General features: G+C 35.6%; 1 protein-coding gene across 1 annotated transcript in view; it reads left to right on the top strand.

Moving 5' to 3' along the window:
• The first annotated feature begins 218 nt into the window (after positions 1-218).
• Positions 219-27,505, top strand: part of ripk4 (receptor-interacting serine-threonine kinase 4) — a 36,893-nt gene continuing 9,606 nt past the window's right edge. Inside the window, exons 1-5 of the mRNA XM_028800134.2 lie at positions 219-549; positions 7,624-7,915; positions 17,103-17,251; positions 20,332-20,381; positions 23,143-23,301. Of these exons, the coding sequence (XP_028655967.1) occupies positions 359-549; positions 7,624-7,915; positions 17,103-17,251; positions 20,332-20,381; positions 23,143-23,301 (841 nt within the window). The 5' untranslated portion in view covers positions 219-358. The remainder of the gene's footprint in view (positions 550-7,623; positions 7,916-17,102; positions 17,252-20,331; positions 20,382-23,142; positions 23,302-27,505) is intronic.

Here is a 27,505-nt window from a genome sequence, read left to right on the forward strand (position 1 = left end):
GCTTACTCTTTTGTTTTTTCTTTGCTTTCTTTGTTGTTGCCTGAACATTCTGAATTGCACACAAGAATGTTCTGAATGTCAAACAAAGCTATTAATTGACAGCTATTTGGCAAATTCAAGCATAAACGAAGTTCCTGGCCCGGCTGGCGACACGCCACGCCACGCCTCTCCCACAGGTTTACAGCACCTCTTGACGGAAATGACGTCAGAGGCGAGTGCTTGTCGGCCACTCCCTTCACACCTGGGCAGGGCACAGCGGGAGAACGTTCAGGGCACATAGCAAGGAGAAGGGTTTGGGGGCAAAAGCGACTCGAGGGGAGTTGCGCAAAAGTGAAGGCTGTGCTAGGGCAGCAGACAAATGATTAGCACTGACAGTATGGACAGCTCCTCACTGGCCATGGGGCTGCTGAAAACTTTTGCCTCAACTGAGCTAGAAAAATGGGAAAAAATCGGCTCTGGAGGCTTTGGGCAAGTTTTCAAAGTGCGACACGTCCAGTGGAAAGCATGGCTGGCAATCAAATGCCCCCCAAGTCATCACGTAGATGAAAAGTAAGTACCTATTAATTTTGGGAGTGGGTGCATTTTTTGTTTTAAGATGTAAAAAAAAATGTATTGACGCAACAAAACATGGTAGCCTTGCAAAAGTAAACAGAGGCCTTCGGACCATAATGTGGTCAGGTTGCTCAAATATTTTAGCAGCGGTCACCTGGGAACATCACCTTTTGTGTTATACTGTAGCTAATTAGTGAATCAAGTGTTTTTTGCGCGATGATTGCTGCCTACTTATAGTTTAGGGGAAAAAAAGAGGCGTACACAAGGTTATATATAGCGCCCTTAAGAATCAGCGCAACGCATTTTCCTTAACACCCCAAATCCTACTTATTTCTAAAATAGTGATCCTTTAAGGTTTAAATTAATAAAACAGTGTGGTAAAGATAACTTATTTTGTACTGCGTTCACGTTTTATGTGCAAAGCTTCTAGTGATGATGCGTGCTGTGCAAGGTAGAACCAACATAGGTTTGTTTTAGGGCAGTGTGATCTGTCTAGCTCAGAATTCTGTCGCCGTAAGCCTCACCTGTAAATGTAAAACTTCCTGTGTGGGTCTTAGCTGAATCGTCTAGGGGCAAAACACTATCCGCTGGTTATTTTTGGACATTAACTTTAGTTTCGTTTGTAAACAAGCTGTATTTAAAAGAACTTGTTCACCCCATACCTTGGTGGAAGGCACTCCTTTTTCTGGGCTGCACGAACTCTGAACCATAATAGATGGATTCAGTAAATGCGTAAAAGGATCGATGAAACTGTACTTTAGACATTGTTTACCAGTGCCGCGAAGAGTAGTGTAAGAATAAGACTCCAGCTCCTAATCAGTGACCAATTAATGTTCTTAATTGAGCCCCGTGATTCATTTTCCTTTATCTGGGAGCAGATTTTAAAGTGGCGTGACTTTTTACATTTTATGCGGTTCACTCTATTGACAGTTTTCTAGTATGTTTTAACATCACAGGGCAGTATTAATTCTTAATATGTTTGAAGGGCAGTCAATTTCCAGTCCTAAAAAGTAGATATTTCGACATAAGGGTGAATCACATTGCAGCGTCAAGAGCAGCAGTCACAATTATTCTCGCAGTCATCATCCAAGCACAATCAAATTACACCTTGGTGTGTTTTTTCTTTAAGAATGGGATAGGGCTTTAAAGCAAAAGTATATTCCTAATAAAGCCTTTTTGCAACTGCATACTTTAAGACCTACATCTTTTGTTTCAAAGAAGTAAAGGTGAGTTGTGCCCTTTGGTGATTTTTGTCATTTAAAAGGGTGGAGGAAAAAAGAGAGAATACAATGACGCGTTTGTGAGGTTGGGACTCATTTGTACCGTTAGCTGTCTGTGCATTTCAGTTATGTTAGAGTGAATGTTGGGGAAAATGGGGTAAATCTTTGAAATTAATTAGTACAAGGAAATTAGACTGATTAGAAGGATCACTTCATTTGTTTGAAGTACCAGAGCAGTATCCCTCAGGTCTAAAGAACAAAATAAAAGTAAACAGAATGTGTCCTTCATTGGTCAATTATTACAGCCATCATCATTAAACAGGAAAAAGACTCAAAGGTCAGGTTTTTGAAGGCTGCTATTCCTGTGTAGATTCAAAGCAAGTAAGCTATGCTTTATGTATTAAGTGTTTCGAAGAGCAAATGTATTCATAGATGTATTACATTGTTAAAGAAAAATAAAATAGAATTTGCAACATTTTGTCAGCATTCATTTTTCAATTTGTTCAGAAATATGTCATTTTTTTCTTCTTTTAACTAGTAAAATGATGACTGGTGCTAATATACTTAACCTATTGTTATTATGGGGTTCTGTAGATACACAAGTAAGGGGTATATTACTACAGTTATGATACAGAAAATCTTCAATTTCTATTAAAGATTAATTTTTTGTGTTTTAAACCTAATTTATTAATGTTTGTCTTTAGGTAATTGTAACATTTTCTTTGCTTGTATTGATAGTTTTTTTTTTCTTGTATATGATATTTCAATATACAATATAGGCTGAGCAGAAGGAGTTTCTTTCAACAAAACAGATTTATTTCATAGCATTTTGCTGCATTTTGAATTTAGATGCAATTTATAATGATATGTTGTTACAGCAGTCAGTGGTACCTTTTTATAATGCTTAAATCCTCATTTAAGGCACTAAAGTGGTGTGCCTTTTGTGTGTGGTCATTCTTTTTCATTTCATGAATTCCTATGTTAGCCCAAAAATATTCTTCTAGGTTGATTAACAACTCCTTCTGCCATTATGGAGTATGAATGTGTGCATAAGTATAGCATAGAATGAACTGGTGGCCTATCCTGGGTTAGGTCACAGAAACGGCAGGTATTTAAAAAAAAAAAAAAAAAAAAAAAAAAAAAAAAAAGTGAATAAAAGGTTTGGCCAAATCGTGTGAAAAGCTTAGTGGTTCACCAGTGTTAACCTTAAACAGCATCCATTAAAGCTTAAATAATGATTTTTCTAGTAATATGTATGACATCCATTTATAAGTGTTTGTATTTTCAAAAAGAATTTTCTGTGGAACTTTGTAATAGGAACTATAATCCTGGTTTTCTTTAGCGCTACATCTGTTGTAGGATTTACTTTGAGCCAACTCTTGATTTTAAATACACTTCTGTGTGAAATAAACATGCTGCAATTTAACTGTCAATCTAAAAATCCCAATAGGGCCAATTCATATTTTTATTCTTCCCTTTTTTTACAGGGTCTTGTGTTGAATTTGTACTTGCAGCTATTTTATCAGTTTTCAGGATATTAAGCATAATATACTTGACTGATTATACATTGCATTCACAACTTTTCAGTTTCATATTGTGTTATTAAGGCAGTGCTGCCTCATTTTGGCAGTCAATTAATGTTACACACATCTAAATAAGATTAGTACTTTATTTAAGTAAATATTAAACATTGAACAGACATAAATTCGATAAACTTCATCTCTATTTGCACTATCTGATCCATTCAGACACTATTCAGGCACTATTATGGTCTGTCACTCTAACCAGGGTAGGCTTCATTCTCCTCAACCCTCAATTGGATAAGTGGAAAAGAAATAGATTCATGGCTGGATGTTAATCTGACGACTAGTACATTTAATGTGAAAATGTAAAAATAAGTAATGAGAAATTCCACTTTTAATTTAGTGATTTTAAATATGTTAAAGCTTGGTTTGGCATCAAGCCCTTCCTATGTTTGTATTTTTTTTCTGTTCAGGAAAAAAAATCCATCCAGTAGCTATGCTAGTAATAGTGACTTTTTGTTCTTAGACTAAATATCATTCTTGCAAAACACATGCATCAATTCCAATTAAGTATACCCCTTAGGTGAAAGTGCTTCTTTAACATTAGGTACTTCCTTGTGTAAGGTTTGTAGTTAGTCCATAAATACCAAACTTTTGTTTAATATATTAAAACAATTGTTGGTTGGTACTTGTCAAAACCTCAGATGACCCACTTCCCTTATCCCTAATCAATTGACTGTTTTATTTTATTTTATTTTTTTTACTCTGGTTTTGCATTTTGTATCTCTCTATTATAAAAGAATCTTGAGATGAGATGAGACTATTGCCAAGAGATTTTTTCAAGTTGGTAGAGTTTTCCCGCCCTCCTCCCAACCATTTCCGGTTAACAGTCCATGGCCATGGTCCTCTTACGTCTCATTCATGTGAATGTTTGTTTTTGTCAGACACAGTTCTTGTGCTCTCAGCTCTTATAAATTTTTATGTTTATCTCACTTTAAGTTCCCAATTAAAGAAGACTTATTATGTCCAAGTCTTATTGAAGAATTTTATCCCGAAGGGTTATCAACAGAAGAAATGAGTACATGGGCAGTCCTAGCACCGAGAAACAACTAAGTCAAACGAATTAATGCAAAAATTGTTGATCAGTTACAGGGCAAATTGGTTAAATGCGTATCAATAGACTATGCTGAAAAAGTTGGTGGTGATGGTGCAGAAGATGAAAACATCAACTTACAATATCCCGTAGAATATCTACAACCATTAACACCATCCGAATTGATGTTGAAAGAAGGATGTATCGTAATGTTATTATGTAATTTATGGATGAGTGAATGGCTATGCAGTTGGACAAGATTAGTTGTATTGAAAATTGGTCGAACAATTCTTAACACAAAATTTTAACAGGCAACAAGGAAGGTAATGTAGTACATATTCCACAGATAACATTATACACCAAAGGATATCTTGATATGACATTCGTTTAAAACGTTTACAGTTTCCTGTTAGAAAAGCTTTTGCTATGATAATTAACAAATCACAGAGACAAACATTTGAAAAAGTTGATTCATTAGAGTGAAAGAAACTATATTTACTCACGGGTTGTTATACGTTGCATTGTCACAATGTAAGTCCAAACACGGAATCAAAATTCAATACGATATTGAAGAAAAGTTAATTCCAAATATTGTTTTTACAGTAAAAGTGTAAGTTTAAAAAGTATTTGCATGTTAATTTCAAAGCCAAACAGAACGAAAACATATAACGCAACAAATACCTCTAACGCAACATGAAACATAATTTTCTTTCAACTTATTACATTTTACTATTGCTAATTACTCGATGTAATGAAAAATAGTTGTATTATGCTTATGTAACAATTTCCATGAAAATAGCAATCTGTTTAAATTGTACATCCGCTTCCCCATACGTGAGTGGCGAAGTGGCAAGCACTTTGTCCCCTAGTTTAAGACGAGATTAAGCTTGGTTGTATGTGAAAATGTATGCACTTTGTCTTCATAACACCTAGAGCTAAAATCATTTTAAAATAATTTTTGAAATATGTTAAAATTACATCCAGATCTTTTAAGGTGTGTTTCATTACACAGTAGTAGGTTTCACCCTAGAAAGAACATTTTTAAGAAGACCAAGTGCGTAAAAACTGGCAAATGTTCTTTTTCTGTGTTTTCTTTTTCCCACTGGTTGTTGTTATGGAAATGGGTAGCTTATATTAGTATAACTGGGTAAAATACAACTGTTATTTGTTTAAATATGTTGTATAGATGTCAGACTACTTGTTTTGAATGTATGTTTGAATAATTTTAATTGTAAATATCCAAAATGTTTTGTTTTTGTTTACTCTTCAGGTTAACTTTACTTTATTATGTGTATATACTGTATATGGTGTTGCTTTGTCATTACGTAACAGGCTTTAAGCAACTACATTTGCCTTGCTATATTTAAATTGATATTTTTTAATCGGAGAGAAATTTTATATTAATAAAGTTAGACCCTATTGTTATTTTAAAAATGCTTATTAAGCATTTTCAGTACTGAATGAGTATGTTAACGAAAAGTAGATAAATGGAGCTTTATATCTCCCCAAAGAGAAATGCCTTTTTACAGAAGCTGTTTAAATAAATAAATACATTAATATGTAGATAAGTAAGTAAATGAATAAATAGAAGAAAATTAAAAAGAAAACATTCTGACTTTGCAGTCACAGTGAAGCATTAAGCAGACATTTTGCTATTGATATAAAATAGCATTTCTAGACGCACTTCAAGTACATAATTTGTTGGCTTAAAGTACTTAGTGCATCTATCTATCGTATGTTAAAACAGAGGGGCTATCTCGGATTATATCAACTAGATCTGCGCGTGGAACAATACAATGTTTGAATACAGACGCACTGCAAGCAAACGCTGAAAATAACAACATACGTGTAGGCAAAATTAATATATTACCATCCACAAATCCAGGAAGTCCAAGATATATGCAAAAAACTATCAGGATGCCATGGCCGTAGTATGTAAATTCGGAAAGCCTGATTTATTTATCACTTTCACATGTAATCCTACTTGGCCGGAAATTCTACATGCACACTGCGTCTTTCTACTTGATTTCTGAATTTCTTTCTCACCGTTTTCCATTCCTATTCTTACACCGCCGTATGCTACGGTGGGCGTCGGCTAGTTGTTCATAATGGCACTCCGTTTTGTTTTAACTCTCTCCTTTGATACTACCTCCGGGTTTGGGTAGAGTGTGTCCCATAACTGAGCTCACCCTTTTAATTAGCTTGTTGATTTGGTGGGACTTTTCTGAAGTGATGTTACTGGCCCATCACACCACAGTTTAGAAAATTGCACTGGTCATCGTACAGGTATAGAAGACATGAAGGATGTCACTTCCCACATTAAAAAAACATATACTTTCTCTGTGTTCAGAGATCAGTTCAACCTCTCATTAATATGAACCACCTCTGCATCTACTTCCAGAACTGTGACTGGACATAGAGGCTCTTTGGTGTGGCAAAAGTCAGTAACAGGGTCCTTGGCTTTGCTGATATTAAGATGCAAACAATTCTCTTTGCACCAAGAAACAAAGTTCAATCTCCACCTGACTTCTATACTGTCTCATCGCTTTTATTAATACACCACATGAGTGCAGAATCATCTGAGAATTTCTGCAAGTAACATGACTTTGTGTTATAGTAAATATATGAAATTCTGAAGAGATCCATGGATATTTATATGTAATCATGCAAAACAGAAAGCAAGAAATTAATAAATAACATGAAACTAAATTGATAAATAAGGGCATCACTATTTTTGGCAAATTTCTTCTACGGCTGTTCTCTAAAGTACTTACTTTTGTCCCTAGTTCATTTGAAATAGTATAGCTGTTCTGGTTTATAACTAAGCTGGTATTCTTGTTGTATCTCAGATTATTCATTATTTTGATATTTCTTGTTAGATGTAGCTTGTCTTCTATAGCTATTTGTACACAGTCCAACAATTTGTTGTTACTCCCTACTGACCATTTTGTTTAACAATTCATTCTGTTACCACAAAAGTTATTAAAAAAAATATCTAAGCTTCAACTTCAATGTCATAATTCTTCCTACTATTATCTTCCAGCTGGTTTTATGGCTCTGTCATCTCTCCATTATGAAGTTCATTAACCCATTCTGTTGTACCTCCTTTGTAGGAAAGCAGTGTTGATGCTACCCAAAGGGTAGTTGCATGGGACTTGCCAAATATAAATGCTGCAACCTATATGATAACTTTTCTTTTATTAATAATATTACATTTATAATACTTTTCTTACAGAGAACGTAGTGAGCTTTTAGAAGAGGCAAAAAAAATGGAAATGGCCAAGTTTCGATACATTCTTCCTGTGTATGGAATTTGTAAAGATCCGGTGGGACTTGTAATGGAGTATATGGAGACTGGATCACTCGAAAAGCTCCTAGCTGCTGAGCCTCTACCCTGGGAACTAAGATTTCGCATTATTCATGAAACTGCAGTGGGAATGAATTTTCTTCACTGTATGAATCCTCCTTTGCTTCATCTGGATTTGAAGCCAGCCAACATACTACTGGATGCTCATTATCATGTTAAGGTAATGGATTTACAGAATTTATAGCTCATTTGGTTACTGTAATCTTGGATAAGCGCTCATAATTATTTAAACAACATATGCAAATGTTCATTCAAAAATCTATTGCAAAAGATACTTTTTTTTCTTTTGTTTTATATCAGTTTTAGGCAATAGCTAAGTAATAATACAGTGTAAGGAATGGGAAGATACTATGCCGGAAGAGAAATTATTGTGGCTTTGATTTCAGGTAATCAAAACATTTTAAACAAAAATGTCATTAACCAGCAAACAGTTTTGTCTGTGAAATAATACATTATGCACAGTGTATTCCCATACAGAGACACAGAATTTCCTTGATTTTTGGCTGTGCCAATTAGTATTATCCATTGTGAGTTTTGCGGTGTTAAGTTTTTTTGTATCCTAGCTTTGCATTCTTATACCTGCGGTTTATGTCCGAGCTCTTTCTCATCAGTGATGTTTCAAATAAGTAATACATTCATATACTATGATGTATGTAAGTGTAAGGTATCTGTTTGCCTTAAAGAGGGATGAGTAATTAAATTTGCCAAGGGGCCACATAAGAAGCTGAGACTGTTTTGGAATGTTGAACCAATAGGCTGAACTTAATTCTGATCCATGTTAATATTATCCCTTTATAGAAAGTAGTAAAGTGTATGGTTTTGATTAGCTGTTACTGGTAAGAGTAGATGTTACAATTAGGTATGGAAATGTGGAATAGTCATAGTAAAAATGCCAACATTACATCACTATTTAATCAAAATTCACAAAAATATTTTTTAAAATGTGCATGTTTTTGCAGTATTTCAAAGAGCAGCGTTAAATTTAATTGTATATAAAAAGTTCATCAGTGCTATTACAATTTTTTTTTTATTTACATTTTTCTAATTACTTGATTTGCCATTTTTTGGTTATTTTTCTTGTGTTCAGTTAGAAAAATCTGGTCTAGTGGTAGCATGTGACACAATGTTCAGTTTCATGCTCCTCCAAAAGTGCAGCAAACTGACTGTGATTCAATGCTTTTGCCCTGATGATGTTAACTATTTTAGTTACTACATCAGTAACATGGTTCATTTTTAGCTCTGCCTTACAGAACACCTACAATGCAAAAATACCAGTTTTTGTTCTGGGTTCATTTCAGTCACTTTCTTGCATTCGCGTAAAAAGTCCAACATATTTCCCTGTCCAATCTGGACAACCATCAGTTGTAACACCTGCCAGTTTGTCCCAATTTAGTCCCAGCTTGTCTTAGCATGCATTTACCTCCATGAACAAGTCTTTCGTTATCCCACATAAAAAGATGAGTAACTGGACTGTGTTGTGGACATCACAGCTCTCATCCAGATCTAAAGAGAGAAAATCAAAATTGTCTGTTTGGTTTTGCAGCTGAAGCTCCAGAAACTCTGACTTACCTAAAATACAAAATTTCATTCTTCAGTAGTTTCAGATTTGCTAGCATTTGCTTCATGCTGTTTTGGTGACCTGCATTCATAATACTTGATATTCATACCAAGTGGTTATTAATTATTTTATATGTGCCATTGAACTTCTTTTTAGAAACTTTAATAAACCTAAACATTATTTTGAAAATAATTTGTAGTGTTTCTGTTTAAATGACACAATTCAGAAATATTTGTTAAATTACTGAATTTGCAAGTGATTTTTTTTGTATGGATATAAATTACAGGTAATGTGGAACTAAAACACAGACAAAATGCAGTTCCACCGAGAAACTTATTTTTCAATTGAATTTTCCTGACGGTATTATTTTAAAAATTATGCAGGTTCTTGGCAGATATGTAAAGGTTTTGTACTAATCAGTTGTACTGTCATTAGTAAATCTTTTCCTGCTTTGTTATATTAGGAAATAAAAAGTAGTTTTTGTAATGCTGCTGCTTTATGCGTAAATGACTGTTTTTTACTTGACATGCTTTTCAACAGTGTTTTCTGTTACACTTTGTTGTTTGTGTTGGGGAAAAATTATGTTTAGGGGACAAAAGTATACTTACTGTAGTTAGTGACGTTGCATGATGAGTAAGCAGAATGCTACAAAATTAACTCTCATTTTCTGTATTCATGCTAATGCTGTGAAAAAATGTGTTCTTACTCTTTTAAAAAAATAAATAAATAAATAAATAAAAATAATACTACTTGTGTACCATTTCCTTTAATCTCACAGTAGCAGATCCTAGGGGATGCATAGGTCATGCTCTTGTGAAACTTTCTTTTTTAGTGATTTTGAATTTTTTTGATGTGTTGTTTTATAAGGAACTAACTTGTTTTGGAAAAATCTTTTTGTTGTACTACCTTCCTTAAATTCAGAATGTTTTCAACCAAGAGAGGTCATGTTTGGCAAGATAATCACCTACTATTATCGTAAGACTTTGCATTAAGCTCTACCAAACTAAGGTAGTAGATCTTTGCGTTTTCTGTCCAGCAATTAATGGCTGTAGCCTACTGGCCTTTGAGTCTCCTCTTTATGCTTCATCCTTCAGTAATCAGGCATTCAGTTGTAGCCATTGCCCTGGTCTTGTTATGCTGAGACTTTGGCCAGTTACTACTGTTAAGTTTTTAAAATAAGATTATAAATCTCAGTGGACTGAAACTGAGCTTGATATGCAGTTCAGCAGTTCTTAATTGTTTAGAAAATGTTTGTTTGCAAGATTTCTGATATTTTGGGTTACAGTTTACAGTAATTTAATTTTCTGTAGTCGGTCTGAATACACATGAGCTATCTGAATCGTAACATTTTCAGATCCACATTTCTTGACAATAGGTCAAGAGAATGCCAAAATGTGATCAGTTTGTCTACTATGAAAATAAGCTGATAAAGGCCTGATTTTTGCATGGACAATATTTCTATGCAGAATGAAAACAGCAGCCTGAGTTTCAAAAACCCTGCTGTGCTGCCAGCCATTCCAGACCACCTCCCTGTTATGCCATCAACAAATAAGCATCATCTGCTCACTACACCAATAGTAACATGATTTGTACATCTTTATTTTACATGGAAAAATGTAACCGGAGGGATTTATTTTTGCTTTTAAAAGTGCTTCTAAAAGCTCGGGGGGGGGGGGGGCGTGTATGGCATTTACATTTTTGCCCATCCATTTCCTTTCTAGAATGTTATTGTTACATAGTAGATAGCACAATTTTAGACACTCCCAACAATGTGGCATATTTTGTGGAAGAGGCCAAGAAAGTGCAGAGGTGGTCCTAGGAACAGAACCTCCCATTAAATGTGAGGAAAACAAAAGAGCTGCTCAATCATTTTAGGAAGAATGCTGAACCAGTACAACCACTGGTCCTCAAGGGAGAACAAGTTGAGATAGTTAGTAGCTTTATGTACTTTGGCATTCTATTGGATAATAGCTTGAATTTTAAAGAAAACACACAATATAGTTACAAAAAATGTCAACAGCTATCTATTAAGAACACTGAGAAAAGTTAACATTTCAACTAGCATCCTGCGGAACTATTATACATGTCATGTTGATAGTGTACTGGTTTTTTGTTTCCTGTTCTGGTTTTCGGGTCTGTATGTGACTAACACAAAAAAAAGCTAGGTATGTGATGCAACTGCATACAATTGGAATTAGCACTTCAAGAAATGTAATACAGAAGAGCAAAAAGAAAAGCAGGTGAGATTATAAAGGACCAGACACACTGCTGAAAACGTTCTTTCCAAATTTTACCTTCTGGGGAGCAATACTTGCCGCCAAAATTGAAAACAAATTGAAGTATAAATAGTTTTATATCAGCTGTAGTAAAACTTTTAAATAGGCCAAGTTCAATTTTGTTGAATAAGTAAGTATTATAGAATTCTGGTTTTATGTATGTAGGAATGCGGTGGGATGACACCCTGCCCAGGGTTTGTTTCCTGCCTAGCGCCCTGTGTTGGCTGGGATTGGCTCCAGCAGACTCCCGTGACCCTGTAGTTAGGATATAGCGGGTTGGATAATGGATGGATGGATGGATGTATGTAGGAATGTGCATTTGCGAGTTGATGACTGGATCAAAGCAAATTTCCACTTGTGGACAATAAAGGTAAATAAACTAATATGCTAGGATTACTTTGTGACATTTTTCCTCCCTGTATGCCTGAAAATAATTTTTTAGAAAAATGCGTCAGTCACTTTCTTTTAATAATAATTTCTTTTGTGTATTTTAAATAGTATTTTATTTGTGTTATCTAGCAAGTAATATGCTGTGCAAGGTAATAATGTAAATGTTTTTGTTTATTACAGCTAAATTTTTCATTTTTTTTTTTTTTTTTTCTTTGGCATTCTGACTCATGGAAAGGTTTTAAAGATTGTTGAATCTGTGTGTACCATTACAATGTGTGGGTGTTGCCCACTGCACAGCAGCACATGCGGCCCATCTGGGTAGGCGTGTGGATCGTCTTGTCTCTCCAGCATGATGATCATCTTCCTCTGCTGTCGGAGGAGCTGCATAAACTCCATATTTCAGTGGCGGCACTCTCTGAGGTACGCAGACCTGGGACTGGCCAGATATCTGTAGGTGGATACACCTTTTATTAGTCTGGTTGCTCTGATGTTTGTCATACTCGGGGAGTAGCTGTTGCTGTATCGGATCGGCTTTTCAGATGGTGTCCGATGTCACTCCTTTCAACGAGTGTATTATGAAACACCGATTACGGCACTCCCTAGGTATCTTGTCTGTTGTCTCAGTGTATGCTCTGACCGTGGTGAGTAATGTCTCAGTGAGGGAGACAATTTATTCACAACTTCACTCGGTGGTCAATTGGTGCCCCTGCTCTTAAGAGACTGAGCAGGGAGTCTGAGTTTCTGGGCTTGTGAGTGTCCTGGATAAAAACCAAGATCCAGTCTTTTAATGACCACTTGGGCACAGCCATCAGCAGTGTGTCTGTTTGTGGAGAGTGTCGACCTTGTCGAGAGGTTTACTTACCTTGGCAGTGACATTCATGTCTCTGGTGACTCTTCTTGTGATATCAGTAGACAGAATGGGAGAGCATGGGGTGTTATGAAGTCACTGGAAAGGGGGGTGTTGTGCTCCCGATATCTGTGCAAAAGGATGAAGGTCCAAGTCTTTAGAGTCCTGATGCTTCCTGTCTTGTGAGACATGGACGCTATCCAGTGACTTGAGGTGAAGACTGGACTCTTTTCAGTATTGTCTCTTTGGAGAATCCTTGGGTGCCGCAGATTTGACTTTGTCGAATGAGTCCTGAATGAAGCATATTGCATGCATTGTGAGGGAGTGTCAGTTACGGCACAATTCCCTGAGGGTGATCCGGCTCATAGGATCCTCATTATCGAGGACCTGAGAGGCTGGACCAGGCCAAGGGGACACCCACGTAACACTTTGCTGCGGCAAGTAGGGGGTCATTTCTAGAGGGTGGGACTGGACCGCGTGTCTGCCTGGGGGGGTTGCCAACCAGGATCCTGAGCAGTTTCGCCATGTGGTTGGTGCAGCAACATGCTGTACCAGTGCATGCTTCCCAACCTGACCTGTATCTCATTTTGATAACATTTTGTTGTAAACAATTTTATTTAATGCCGTTTAAAAGATACTAACATTTCAATGACACCATTTTGTTTGGTGCTGCTATTTTGAGTGTAATGTATGTACCATTACAATATGCAGGGCATCCAGAGGTCATGACCTATAATATCATGAGTTTAAAGGTATGGAGGTCAGTTAGAGTAATTTTAAGGCTTTAGACTATATTTCATCTCCTCTTTCTTCCTCATCAAAAGTCTGTCTGACCATTTTATATTAGATTAGATGAACTTTATTAATCCCGAGGGGAAATTTTAGATGTGTATAGTCCAGAAACATTAAAAAAGGCAACAGCCTGGCAGAACAAAAGTACAGCCAATCACTAAAAAAAAATAAAAATGTATGTTGTGTAGAAATTTCAAAATTAACTTGGAGAAAGTATTGAATTGCCTGATAATAGTTGGCTGAAAAGATCTCCAGAGGTACTGATAAGACAGCTTTTCTTTGTCAGAATAGTTAATATTGGCAGTAGTTAATATTTTAAATCTACTCTGTTTGCTGTTTAAATGTTAGTAGATTTGTACAAGCAGTCATAGCAATTTACAGAAGACCATATGAGTTTTGACTAGAACAAGCCATTAACTTTTCACATAGCTAGTCAATTTCTGTTCACCTAACCTTTTGTAAAATTATAATTAATTTGAGATTTGTCCACAAAGTATCAACATGAACAATATTACATAGTACGCAGGTGTCAAATATTATGCTGCCACCCAGGTCGTTTAAAACGGGAATTCCCAGTTCCCAACTACAGTTAGTTTAGAGTTGGTGACTGCTGTTAGATTATATTTTTGTCTAAAAGAAGTTTTAATCTCTGCCAGCTTTGATTAGTCTTTCACATTACACTTCTCTGGTCAAAACTAAAATCCTGGCTGTGATGAGTGAACCCTGCTGAATTCACTTTGCCTTGAGTTGAAAACGCAGAAATTTTGTAGAACTTCACCAAATGCATTGAAATCAATAAGGAATTATAAGATGATCCAGTTTTGAGTAGATTATAATGGTGTTGTGGTCTTTTAAGTGTCCATGAAAGCTAAGTCTGAAAACTGTGTCTTCTGATAATTATGGCCAAAAATGTGACCACTGTGCCTCCTATACAGACACCCCCCTCCAAACAAAAGATGCGGATGTAACTAAAATACAACAAATGGCTACAAACTAGCAATAAGTAAAAGACAGATATATATATACTAGACATTGGTTCTAAACAACTACAAAAAAATCTGTGCATTTTGCAAGCTTCTATCACTATGAAAGCTCATGTCACGTTACATGACTTTTCAAAAGATTTTCAGTTGTTGCCTTCATTTACATAATCTCAGCCAGTCAGATGCAGTTCAGAGTGCACACCCATGAAGATGATAGGCCTAATGTGAAATACATAACAACTGAGATCAATTAGTTTGCAACTGGCTACAATAAAATCAAACCTGTTTGATTTTCTCTTTAATCTGTGGGGCATGCTATATAAGTTAGAGAGCTAACAACCAATGAATGCTCATCCAGAAGTACAATACATAGAATGTAGCAATGATGAATAAGGAACACACATTTTGAAACAAGATTATAAGAGAAGCTTATTTAACTCGTGTTTTATGGACTAACCAGAATGAATAAAAATCAGAGATTGCATCTGAATGCACTACAGTTATTAACCCTTCACACAGTGTCAGTACAGCTCTGGCTCCCTCAGTCAGCCCGGGACCTGTGATCCTCATAAATGGAGGAGAAGCTTGTTTGTTTGATGTCTCATATTTTACACACTATATCAGAATAGAAAAAAAAGAAGTAAATGGCAATAATCACTACCAAACTTATTGCACCTGTTAATCCTTCGTACAGCGCCAGCTCTGTCGGGCAACACACTTTTGGCTGTCAGAAAAAATGAGCAGACACAACTGTGCCAGAAGACTCAATCAGTAATTGTGACATGGGCTGTGATTTTCAGTCATATAATTTGACGTGATGCAGCAACGAGATCAGTGATTGTGATCGGCAAATCTGACATACCCTATGATAAAAAGACATGTAATCTGACATCAACTTAACGCCCACAGAGCCTATGATGCAAGAGATCAGTGTTATATACTCTGCAGCAGTGCTCTATTTGTGCATTAGTATTGTGTATCACTGTGTGGCAATTTTCGCTGTGTGTGTAGGGCTAAGAAGGCTGTTTGACCATTTGATTTAAGGGAATATACTGTATGTGCTATGAACCAATTTGATAAGGTACTACTTGGGCATAGATCACCCCTGCAATTCTAGGTAAGAATATAAAAGGTTTCAACATGCAATTTAATTGGTAATAAAGATCAACATGAAAGAAAATACCCTAACAATTAACTTGTGTTTGAGCATATCATAGTAAGCACCAATATGAAGGACTGAGACACTATTATGTACACGGAGAGCCTAACAAGACTGATTATTTCACTTTGTCTTTATTATATGCCACATGAAATGCCTCCAAAACAACAAAGGTCAACAGGGAATAAGACATGACTAGCTGTTCACCTATGCTATAAAACATAGTATGCAATTACCATGACTCTCTTCCCATCACTAATACCTGTGTGATGCTCGTATTTATGTGTTTCCTGCAAAGGTCTCCATGCTTTCCGAAATCTTTCCAAGACTCGGCAAAGGGTACACTTTTCTTCACTGCCTATGAAGAGGTAGCTGTCTGTTACTTTATTTTCTTGCAAATGGCATCATTAAAATATTTGTAAAATCTCTTTTCAGGGATCTACTACAAGTTTGACTTTATGACTTTCATGGGATTAAAAGGATTAGTAATTATTTTTTTTTGTCCATTTGTATTTTGACACTATTATCATTCTTTTGTTTACCTGTTCATCTTGTGCTTTTTTTTTTTTTTTTGCATAGTAAAAATATATATATTTTTTTGTTTGCTTGTTTAATTAAGAAATTTTTGCAATAATTGATAGTTATACCTTTTAAATGTCACGCAATTTGATAGATTCTTAGAAAATGCAGCAAAGAGGACTGAGATCTTAATTGTGTTTATTTCGTTAGTGTTTAACAGTACTTGACATCCTCAAGTTTCTTTCTGTTTTTAAAAAAAAAAAAAAAAAAAAAAAAATGGTTTGAAATGTGCATGTTCAGCTCAGTTATTAAAACCTGCTCCAAATGTTTGTTGAAAACACATCAGTTTGCATCTGGTTTAAACTTTTCTCCTTGATATCAGCAACTGTCAAGACTTAACTATTCAACATGCAACACTGAGTATTTTTTATATTGTAATTGTTCCTCTAATATAGGCTGTAACTGTGGTACAATATACAGTATTTAATAGTTAACTTTGAGTTTGTGTTCTTTATTACTTGATAACGTTATACTTTGCAATCGATTACATTAAATGTACTGTTGAGATCATACTACAAAGCCTGGTACCAGTATATTTAGTCTGTTCTTTATTTTCTGTAGATTTAGGAGCATGTGGTTATGCAATAAATTCAGACAACAGTTCTTTGGATTGAAAGTGCTTTGAGTTTGGGAAAATGTATTATTAGTAGTAGTAATGTTGTTTGTGTTATTAATATTGGAGTATACCTGTAAATGATGTGGTGAATATTTAGTAATTATGTGGCAGGAATCATATTAACTGATTTGTACTTTTTTAACTTAGATTTCAGATTTTGGATTAGCTAAATGGAATGGCCTTTCAAGTACAGATGATATTAGCCGGGATGGTTTCTGTGGGACAATAGCTTATCTTCCTCCTGAAAGAATTAAAGAAAAAAATCGGAATGCAGACATAAAGCATGATGTATACAGGTTGGTGCAAGCAAAGTTCTTAATATAGTGATAATTTGTATTTTGATTTAGTTAAACATGTTTTATTTAAGAGGTAAAATATGAAAATAAAAGTATAAAATTAAGTTCTTAATTTATTTGTATTTATAGAGGACTGTTTACATATTTATATTAATCTTTATTTTTCAATTGCATATGTTTTTTTTATAGACCAGTAGTTTTGCATATATGGTTGTATTCATTTGTTGAAAACACACATTTACAAACAGGATTGTTTAACCTCATTACCATTCGATTGTGCTTAATCAAACACTACTAAATGAACAATGTCTGAAGTTTAGTATTTCACGTGGAAAAGATATGGAGTAATGCAGCCCTGAAAAGAGATCTGTTAAAGAATCTTCAAAAAAAAAAAAGGAGGTGTAAAGCAGGCTTAAGAGACCTTTGGAGATAATTTTGTTGGCTAGTCCAAAGGACATGTGCAATTTCTTAATTAGTTGTATGCAAGTTAGGTGGCATGGTGACACAGTGGTAGCGTGGCTGCCTTGCAGTAAGGAGACCAGGGTTTACATCCCAGGTCCTCTTCTGCTTGGAGTTTGCATGATCTCTCCGTGTCTGTGTGGATTGTGCTCTTGCTTCGGATTCCTCCCAGTGTCCAGTGACATGCATGTTAGGTGATGCTAAATTGACCCGTGTGTGTGCACTTTCCCTGCAATAGATTAGTGTCCTATCCAGGGTTTGTTCCTGCTGTATGCCCTGTGCTCCCAGAGATAGGCCCCAGCACCCCCCATGACCCTGGACTGGATTAAGCGTGTTTGAAAATGACAAAAAGAGTCTGATGTCTATGGTTTTATTTTGATGCGAGTTACATAAGTAGGCGTTTGCTTTTGGTTATAGGCAAGGCATTTAATAATTTCAACTGAAAGTAACTTGAATGTTCTTGTACTTTATGAATTGTGTATGTTATTTGTCTCCCCTGACCCATGAGAGGACATGTTTGAACTTTTCATAGATGAAGGCGTTTCACAATTGTAATAAAATATTTTCTCCAATTACTTGCTTTTTTTAAGTGATGCTTTATATAGTAATTTTAAAAAAAGGCCTCTCGAAGTAGCTGACAACTATAGTGAGTTGGGCACCAGTCCAGACGACACAAAAGCCATAACATTAACTATATAGTCCAACTTGTTCAAACACTCTGGCTATACTTCTTTGCATACATATTTGTAAAATTATTTCACATATCATTAAGGAGTATTGCACACAAAAGATGCTTTACTTTAGTGGACAGGTAGAACTGTGATTTGGTAGCTAAATCTATGTCAGTCTGGTAGTTATCATTTTAGAGCACATAATCCACTCCTATATTTTAAAGAAGGCTTTTGAGCACCATCCTTACTTGCCTGCATGAGACTGGTAGACTTATATCCTCTTTAATAAAATCCCTATGTGCGTCCAGGTGTCTGTGTGTGGGTGTTTTCTGGTGAAGTGCACATGCGCGGGGCACGGTGCGATGCGCGATATTACTGTCAGAGAAAGTTAGAGGCGTTTTACGGAAATACAAACCAGTATTACTGCGAGAGGAAATTAAAAGTACACAGTACAGTGACGCATATTACAGCCACATACAAGCCAGTATTACTGTCAGAGGATATTAAAGGCATATTACCGACGCGCACGCCTGTATTACCGGCAGAGAAAATTAAAGGTATATTACGGACTTACAAGCCAGCGGACGTACAAGACCGTATCCTTCAATAAGGGTGCGCACAGGCATCCTTCAATAAGGGCGCGCACAAAAAGGTGAGCCTCAAAAGGGCGGCCTCAATTGGGCGCGGCGAATAAAGGCGCGCGTAAATAAAGATCTGCACCTTTGTTGCTCTTCACATATTCCAGAGCCATTTGAACTAAATTATCTACGAACACCTTTATTCGCCGCACTCCATTGAGGTCGCCCTTTTGAAGCTCGCCTTTTCGTGCGCGCTCTTATTGAATAGAGCCGTACAAGACAGTATTACTGTCACAGAAAATTAAAGACACACAATACACGGCAGCAGCCCACGAAGAACGGTCAGCTCAGCAAGTAAACATCAACAAAAGAAAGGCTGAAAGAAAGAAAAATACGACCAACAAAAAGAATGAGGTCAAAGTCCCTTGCCATTTAATATAGACTGTTCCTACTAATGTTTATGCACTACTGTTCTAGCGCCTGTTATTGTAACGGGCTAAATGACTAGTGTTTATATAATTTTCTCCTCTGAAACCATTAGAGGAGTAGATTTAGAATCTCTATAGCAGCACGACACTAGTAATGCAGATCTATAACACTGGTAATTTGTTTGTTTGAGTGAAGTGAATTATTGATAATGATGATAATGTATTCGCTACACAATAAACTGCAATAGTGCAAATAACACTGCATGTATGATCTCCAGTTATTTTCTTTATGTATGAAGTGCTCTGTATTATGCAAGTCATTCTTGAACTGTCATACACAATTCTTTTCCAATATAACATGTATGCACACTGAAATATGTCTTAAGTGCATTTATTTCTTCTGTGCTGATGTAGTAAGAACTGCATTGTTGAAACACACCTCATTGTACCGCAACACTACTATGAAAAATCTTCCTGCATTTGTGTTCATTTTCTTTCCTAATAACTGCACATGAGACAGCTGGTTATGAGTGGGTCAGATAATTTCAAAAGATGCCACGGCAATTGGGTTATAATCATTGAGACAGCCCACAATGGAGATTTTTTTGGAACAAATATTGGCCATCTTAAAATAATGTGAAATTGTGCTTGGTAAAATGACAGATTTAGAAGGGTTTTCAAAAATAGAAGCAAAATGGCTGATACACAATCCCAGAGTCATTGCTGTAACAAGGTCAAGTTTTGATGCTTTCTGTTGAAAATCTGCCATATGTCCTGCTCTTTAATGGTAAATGTAAATTGAAGGCTCAAGATTGGATATGAAAAAACATGAAATAAACAAAGTTATGCTCATAGTAGTTTGTGGAAAGTCCTATATTATTTGAACAGACAGTTGAATTTTATATTTCAGTGGCATAGTTAACTTTGTCTTTCTCTTTGTCTAGCTTTTCCATTGTAATATGGGGAGTTCTTACACAGAAGAAACCATATGCAGGTATCAGTAATGTTTTATATTTCATTTATGAAAATACTCATTTATTTATTTGGAAATTAAATATATAGTGTAACAGTGTACAGTATGCTGTTATAATACAAAAAAAATTAGTTATCTAATATTTTAATTTGCATGGCTCTCTCTCCAGTGATTTGTACCTGTCTTGCACGTGAAGCTTACTAGTACAGGCTCCAGTTTCTTAGTGACCCTGCTCAGGATAACTGGGTTTGAAAATGTATGAAGGGATAGGTGTTCCCTCTAGACAGATTTTCATATAATGTACTGATGAACCAGAAAAACAAATAGCATATACCTTAAGGATGGAAGCTTCAGAGATATCTCATAACTTTTTAGAACATTTGCATACTGTCATAAAATAAGTAATTTAAGTTAAAATAAGTAATGTGCAAAAAATGTGGTGCATTAATAGTCAGTCGGTCATTTTCCAACCCGCTATATCCTAACACAGGGTCATGGGGGGTCTGCTGAAGCCAGTCCCAGCCAACACAGGGTGTAAGGCAGGAAGAAATCCCTGGGCAGGGCGCCAGCCCAACACAGGTGCATTGATAGTGATTTTATTTATTTATTGATTGATTTACATGAAATTGGCCAGTTCTGAATGTACATGGGCATGTTTTACTCTTCTGCATAACACTAAAATATTATATCCATTGATTAAAACATTGAAATCTTTATGTTGCATTAAAGTAACAATCAAATTGTAAAAGTCATTCTTCCACAATTGTGTGTATCCATTTTGTTACTTGCTGATGGCATGGTTCCAGAGCAGGTACTGAGAGCATCTGGTAAGAAATAATGACCTTTTTCAAAACCCCTAAATCAAGATGGTACTAGCTGCACTTTGTTTCAGTAGACTTCACTGAATCCTATACATATAGTACTTCATTATTTAACCAAGCTTTATGTGTAATATGGTTGAGATTAAGCCTGTAAAATTAGTTAATTATCAATATTCTAATTCTACAGTTAAATATATTCAAATGTAGGTTAAACTTTTTCATGCATGTTTCTGTAATCAGTATAGTGTAGCAGTATGGATAACATTTGAATGCTGTTTGTATTTGTTAAACTTCAATACATTAAGCTATTAAGATGACAAGAATATCAGACATGTGGCAGTCATTTTCAGTTGGTGTTAAAGAGAATGATGAGATGCAGTGGAAATTTAAAAGTTCTAGCATGAAATGGCAGTAATCCTGACACAGCATATTCAAAAGCAAACAGGAGTAGGGGTTAAATGCTACTTTTAGGGAGCTGGAGATGTATTTCATGAAAAATATGCACCTTTGCTACCCTCTTGGTAATGCAATTATGGATCAAGAAGAAAAGCAGTGGAATCAAACATGCTTTTAGGGTTGGGATTGTTTTCAAGAAGCAACTTAATAAGGACAGTGCAAGCTAACCAAACAAAATATGAAAAGTCTGATCCTAGAAGTAAAGTGTAAAAAAAACAGAACTGGAAAAGAAAATAACTAATACCAATCATAGTCTGATCAAATGGTGAATGATTACCAGAAAGTCTGTGAACCCCTTACAATTTATCTGAATTATCAGAACTAAATTTAATTTTGATTTTCCTTTAGGTTAAATTAAGAGAGTGCTTTTCTTGAAGCAAATAAAGCATAAAACCTGTATAGTTAATTGTCATCTTAGAACCACCATTCACCATCTTTAATGTACAAATTAGAAATTCAAGGTAGATCAACTTTATTAAGGGATAATTTAAATGAGACTTAATTCAATGAGATGATAATATGTTATGAGTTTGAGAAATGTCTCTCTACCTTGCCTTTATACTAAGCATATGTTATGTTTTTTTGACTGTCAGCTTTAGAGCCTTCTGTTTATAGCATAGACTACGAAAGTGAATCATGCACTAATAAAACATTTGTGAAGGCCTATGAAACTGCTGCTGATACATGGCTGGAAAATGCTAGAAAACTATACCTTGCATTAATCAAATTGTGAGGCTGATTTTTATGGAATTATGGAAAAAATTACATGCAATGTCTTTTCTGATTGTGGTCAATGAATACAATAGCATTTGTATTCATTCCTGGAACTGCCACCTATGATTTCACAAAGAACCCTTCTAGTTATGTTTAGGACCTTACAGTTCTCTCTGCTATTGACCTTAGCCAGTCTCCATGAGTTTAAAAGCATAGAAGATACAGAACAAGAGTTATGTGGATAAGAGCATACCCAGGGATGAAAAAGAATATTCCCACTCATCTCAGGTTTGCCACAGAACTCGTGAATGATTCACTTGTCTATTTGGGAAAGAAAAAAAAAAGATTCTGTGACAAGATTAGCTGAAAGAGTTTTTGACCCAAGTTAGAAATTTTCCTCCACTTTTGCAATAATCAAACACTCTTTTTCAACAAAACAGCTTGATCCCAGCTGTGAAGGTTGGTGGTGATGATATGGCTACTATATATAGGCCTATTTTGCACACGCTCATTGTAAACCATTTACTGTTGTGGAAGAAATAATTAAATTATTGGCTGTAAATAATAGTACATGACAATTTCAGGAATTCCTTTTGTGAGGTGAAACATTGTGTCTGAGTTAAACATTGTTATTACAAGATGTTATAAAACGTGAAAAGGGTCTGGCGTTGATTTCCGCCTTTACCTTAACATTAAACCTTTGATACCAATAGCAGGTTATTGAAATTTCTGGCATTTGTAATAAAAGGGATCACTTAATTCTGTATTTGTCAATGTTATTTTCTTAACAGATGAACACAATATTCTTCACATAATGCTGAAAGTCGTAGAAGGACTACGCCCAGAACTGGAAGCAATTCCACGATGCAGGCCACAAGCATGTAATGGCTTCATCAGTCTGATGCAGAAATGCTGGCAGGATCCACCCAAAAAAAGACCATCTTTTCAAGGTCAGAAGTAACTTTTTATGAGCATGCTTATTTGAAGCAGTAAGGTGATATCTACATGTGTGACATGGTTTAGGTAATAATACTGAAAGCTTAATGATGATCATCAAGCTGCTACAGGTTAAAGCTGTGCATAGGTTGCACAATTAATAGGGTGTGCACATCTTATAATTATATCAAGGATAGTACCTTTCACAAAATGAAACAAATCTAGTAGAAATTGTATTCCTGTTAGGAAATTTCCAGGCATATTAATTTTAAATGCCTTTCTAGTCACACATAAAAAAAAATAAATATATAATCTAATAAACTAAGTTGAAAGCCTTCTCATACTATTGGGGAATATGTAAAAATCCTCCATATACTCCCATGTCTCTTCTATAATTCTCACTGACAACATAATGTATTTCTCCCCATCACTCTGATTGTACAGTATTTAGTTTTCCTTCAAGTTTTTTTTTTTTTTTTTTTAATAACGATAGCTAATGGTAGTTTGAAGAATGTTTTTGGTTACCTCCATAGTCTGCTTGTTTGCCATTTTTCTTCATTAGGACTATTACTGTCCAAAGAAAGTCATCTGGCGGCTCTCATAGTTTTTGCCTTAATTCAACCAGTTCTTTTCTCAATTTCTTGTGTACTGGGTTTAGAAATTTTGTCAGGAGTTTCTTCTATCACTGCCTTCATCTTGTCTCTTAATAAATCGTTACCCTTCCCTTTTATATATTCTACATACTATGTTTTTCAATTATTAAGTGGTCCGTTATCTGTGTCAGAGAGTGTATCTGTGTATGTTTTGTCAAGATTTACTTGCATATGATGTTATCTTACCTGTTGCTCTTGAGTGGAGCATGGAGCTGTAGAATTTACCTCTTCAGTGGAGTTGTGCAACTGCGCAGCAGGAGTCAAGGATGTGGTATGTGATGCCCTTTTTTGAAATTATGCTTTAATAGAAGCTCGACTAAACTTTGGAAAATTGATGGCTAAAAACAGGCTGAAGTACATTCTTAATAATAAAAAAATTATTTGGATTGGTTAGTGTATTTGTATTCAGTTTTGCTCCTTTTATTTGATGAACCGACCGCTGCCTATTTGAGGCTTCACTGAGATGTGTAATCATTATTTCATTAAAATGTTTATGGTGGGTTTGACTGCCTTTAACCCTGAATCTGAAAAGTAAATTGAGTGACACATACAAAAAAGTAAGAAAGAATGCTCAAGGATAACATTCAAGAAAATTGGTGGTAGATATACCCACAGTGAAGGAAGCCTCCTAATTCTGAAAAGAAGCACATTTCAGCAGAAAAATAAGGACTTTGTAAAATGCCTTTTCCTATGATAACACATGCAGACAATCGGGTGCTGTATTTTAACATAGTATGCTGGATCTGTAAAGTGGCAGTGCTAATAATTGTGCACTGCTGTGCTACCTAAGCTACAATACTATCTATGTCAAAAATATTTCAATGAAATATCTCAAATTTCTTAATTCATGCTTACAGCCTTATAACTGCTCAACTGTCTTAAAGCTATAGAATATTATACTCTGACAGGTAAAGTAGTATAGTATGGCTAAAAAAAATGCATGTTTTTCTTACTTTCTGTAGTTTTTTTTATGTATTACTCTACTGATGCAGTTTTTCCATGGTAAGTCAGGGTTTTAAGTCTAAATATTAGTGGAAACCTCTACATGCAAAACAATTATTTAAAGTTAAAATAGAAAAATTACAAATTATATGAAAGACTGGATTATAACTTTATATTCTCAAATTTTAAATAGTTTATAAAACATTAGAAAGAATAAATTATGACATTTAAAAAAAAAAAAAAAAAAAAAAAAAGCCTGAATTTGAATGCCCTGTTTTAGGGTGTCTGTTTGGAGCTATTTAAATGTAATTATTATTATTATTATCCAGCCATTATCCAACCCGCTATATCCTAACTACAGGGTTGGGGGGGGTTTGGGGTTGGGAACGGTTGGGGGTCTGCTGGAGCCAATCCCAGCCAACACAGGGTGCAAGGCAGGAAACAAACCCCAGGCAGGGTGCCAGACCACCACAGGACACACACCCACACACAAAGCACACACTAGGGACAATTTAGAATCGCCAATGCACCTAACCTGCATGTCTTTGGACCGTGGTGGGAAACTGGAGTACCCAGAGGAAACCCACGCAGACATTATTTAATGTACAAAATACAATAAGAACTGATCAAAAGATAAGTATATTACACAATCTCTGAAAATGTGTGCTGTGTAGATAAACTATGTAGTAAAAAAAGAAACAAAAATTGACAATAAAAATAATAAGCATTCAAAGAGCTGTTCTTCCTAATTCCTTTGGTTCACAAATGAACAAAAACAAGCCAGCCTAATTAGACTATTGCTTTTCAGAACTCTTTATGAACATGAAGGAAAACTCTATAAAGGCAAACCAAAGAAAATTTATACCCAGATTATCAAAATAAACAATACAATCTAGCCTAATAAAGAAAGCTTTCACACTTCTATAGAAAGAAATGTTGGATTTTTTTTTAATATATTCTAATGAAGAAATATCATTATTTGTACATAACAAAACATCATCCATTCCATTGCTTTCTAAACTTGTACATACAGTCATATGAAAAAGTTTGGGAACCCCTTTCAGCCTGCATAATAATTTACTCTCAACAAAAAAGATGACAGTGGTATGTCTTTCATTTCCTAGGAACATCTGAGTACTGGGGGTGTTTTCTGAACAAAGATTTTTAGTGAAGCAGTATTTAGTCGTATGAAATTAAATCAAATGTGAAAAACTGGCTGTGCAGAAATTTGGGTCCCCATGTAATTTTGCTGATTTAAATGCATGTAACTGCTCAATACTGATTACGTGCAACACCAAATTGGTTGAACAAAACTTCATAGACAGGTGGGTCCAATCATGAGAAAAGGTATTTAAGGTGGTCAATTGCAAGTTGTGCTTCCCTTTGACTCTCCTCTGAAGAGTGACAGCATGGGATCCTCAAAGCAACTCTCAAAAGATCTGAAAACAAAGATTGCTCAGTGTCATGGTTTAGGGGAAGGCTACAAAAAACTATCTCAGAGGTTTAAACTGTAAGGAATGTAATCAGGAAATGGAAGGCCACAGGCACAGTAGCTGTTGAACCCAGGTCTGGCAGGCCAAGAAAAATACAGGAGCAGCATATGCGCTGGATTGTGAGAATGGTTATAGACAATCCACAGATAATCTCCAAAGACCTGCAAGAACATCTTGCTGTATCTGTACATCGTTCTACAATTCAGCACAATTTGTACAAAGAACATCAGTATGGCAGAGTGATAAGAAAGAAGCCCTTTCTGCACTCACGTCACAAGCAGAGTCGCTTTTTGTATGCAAACGCTCATTTAGACAAGCCAGTATCATTTTGGAACAAAGTGCTTTGGACTGACGAGACCAAAATGGAGTTATTTGGTCATAACAAAAAGTGATTTGCATGGCGGAAGAAGAACACCGCATTCCAAGAAAAACACATTCTACCTACTGTCAAATTTGGTGGAGGTTCCATCATCCTGTGGGCTGTGTGGATAGTTCAGGGACTGGGGCCTATGTTAATGTCGAGGGTCAGATAAATTCAACCCAATATCAACAAATTCTTCATGATAATGTTCAAGCATCAGTCACAAAGTTGAAGTTACGCAGGGGTTGGATATTCCAACAAGACAATGACCCAAAACACAGTTTGAAATCTACAAAGGCATTCATGCAGAGGGAGAAGTGCAATGTTCTGGAATGGCCGTCACAGTCCCCTGACTTGAATATCATCGAAAATCTATGGGATTTGAAGCAGGCAGTCCATGCTCAGCAGCCATCAAATTTAACTGAACTGGAGAGATTTTGTATGGAAGAATGGTCAAAAATACCTCCATCCAGAATCCAGACACTCATCAAAGGCTATAGGAGGCGTCTAGAGGCTGTTATATTTGCAAAAGGAGGCTCAACTAAGTATTGATGTAATATCTCTGTTGGGGTGCCCAAATTTATACACCTGTCTAATTTTGTTATGATGCATATTGCATATTTTCTGTTAATCCATAAAGTTAATGTCACTGCTGAAATACTACTGTTTCCATAAGGCATGTCATATATTAAAAGGAAGTTGCTACTTTGAAAGCTCAGCCAATGATAAACAAAAATCCAAAGAATTAAGAGGGTTCCCAAACTTTTTC

The sequence above is a fragment of the Erpetoichthys calabaricus genome, chromosome 4, assembly GCF_900747795.2.
Source record: "Erpetoichthys calabaricus chromosome 4, fErpCal1.3, whole genome shotgun sequence".
Taxonomy (NCBI): Eukaryota; Metazoa; Chordata; class Cladistia; order Polypteriformes; family Polypteridae; genus Erpetoichthys; species Erpetoichthys calabaricus.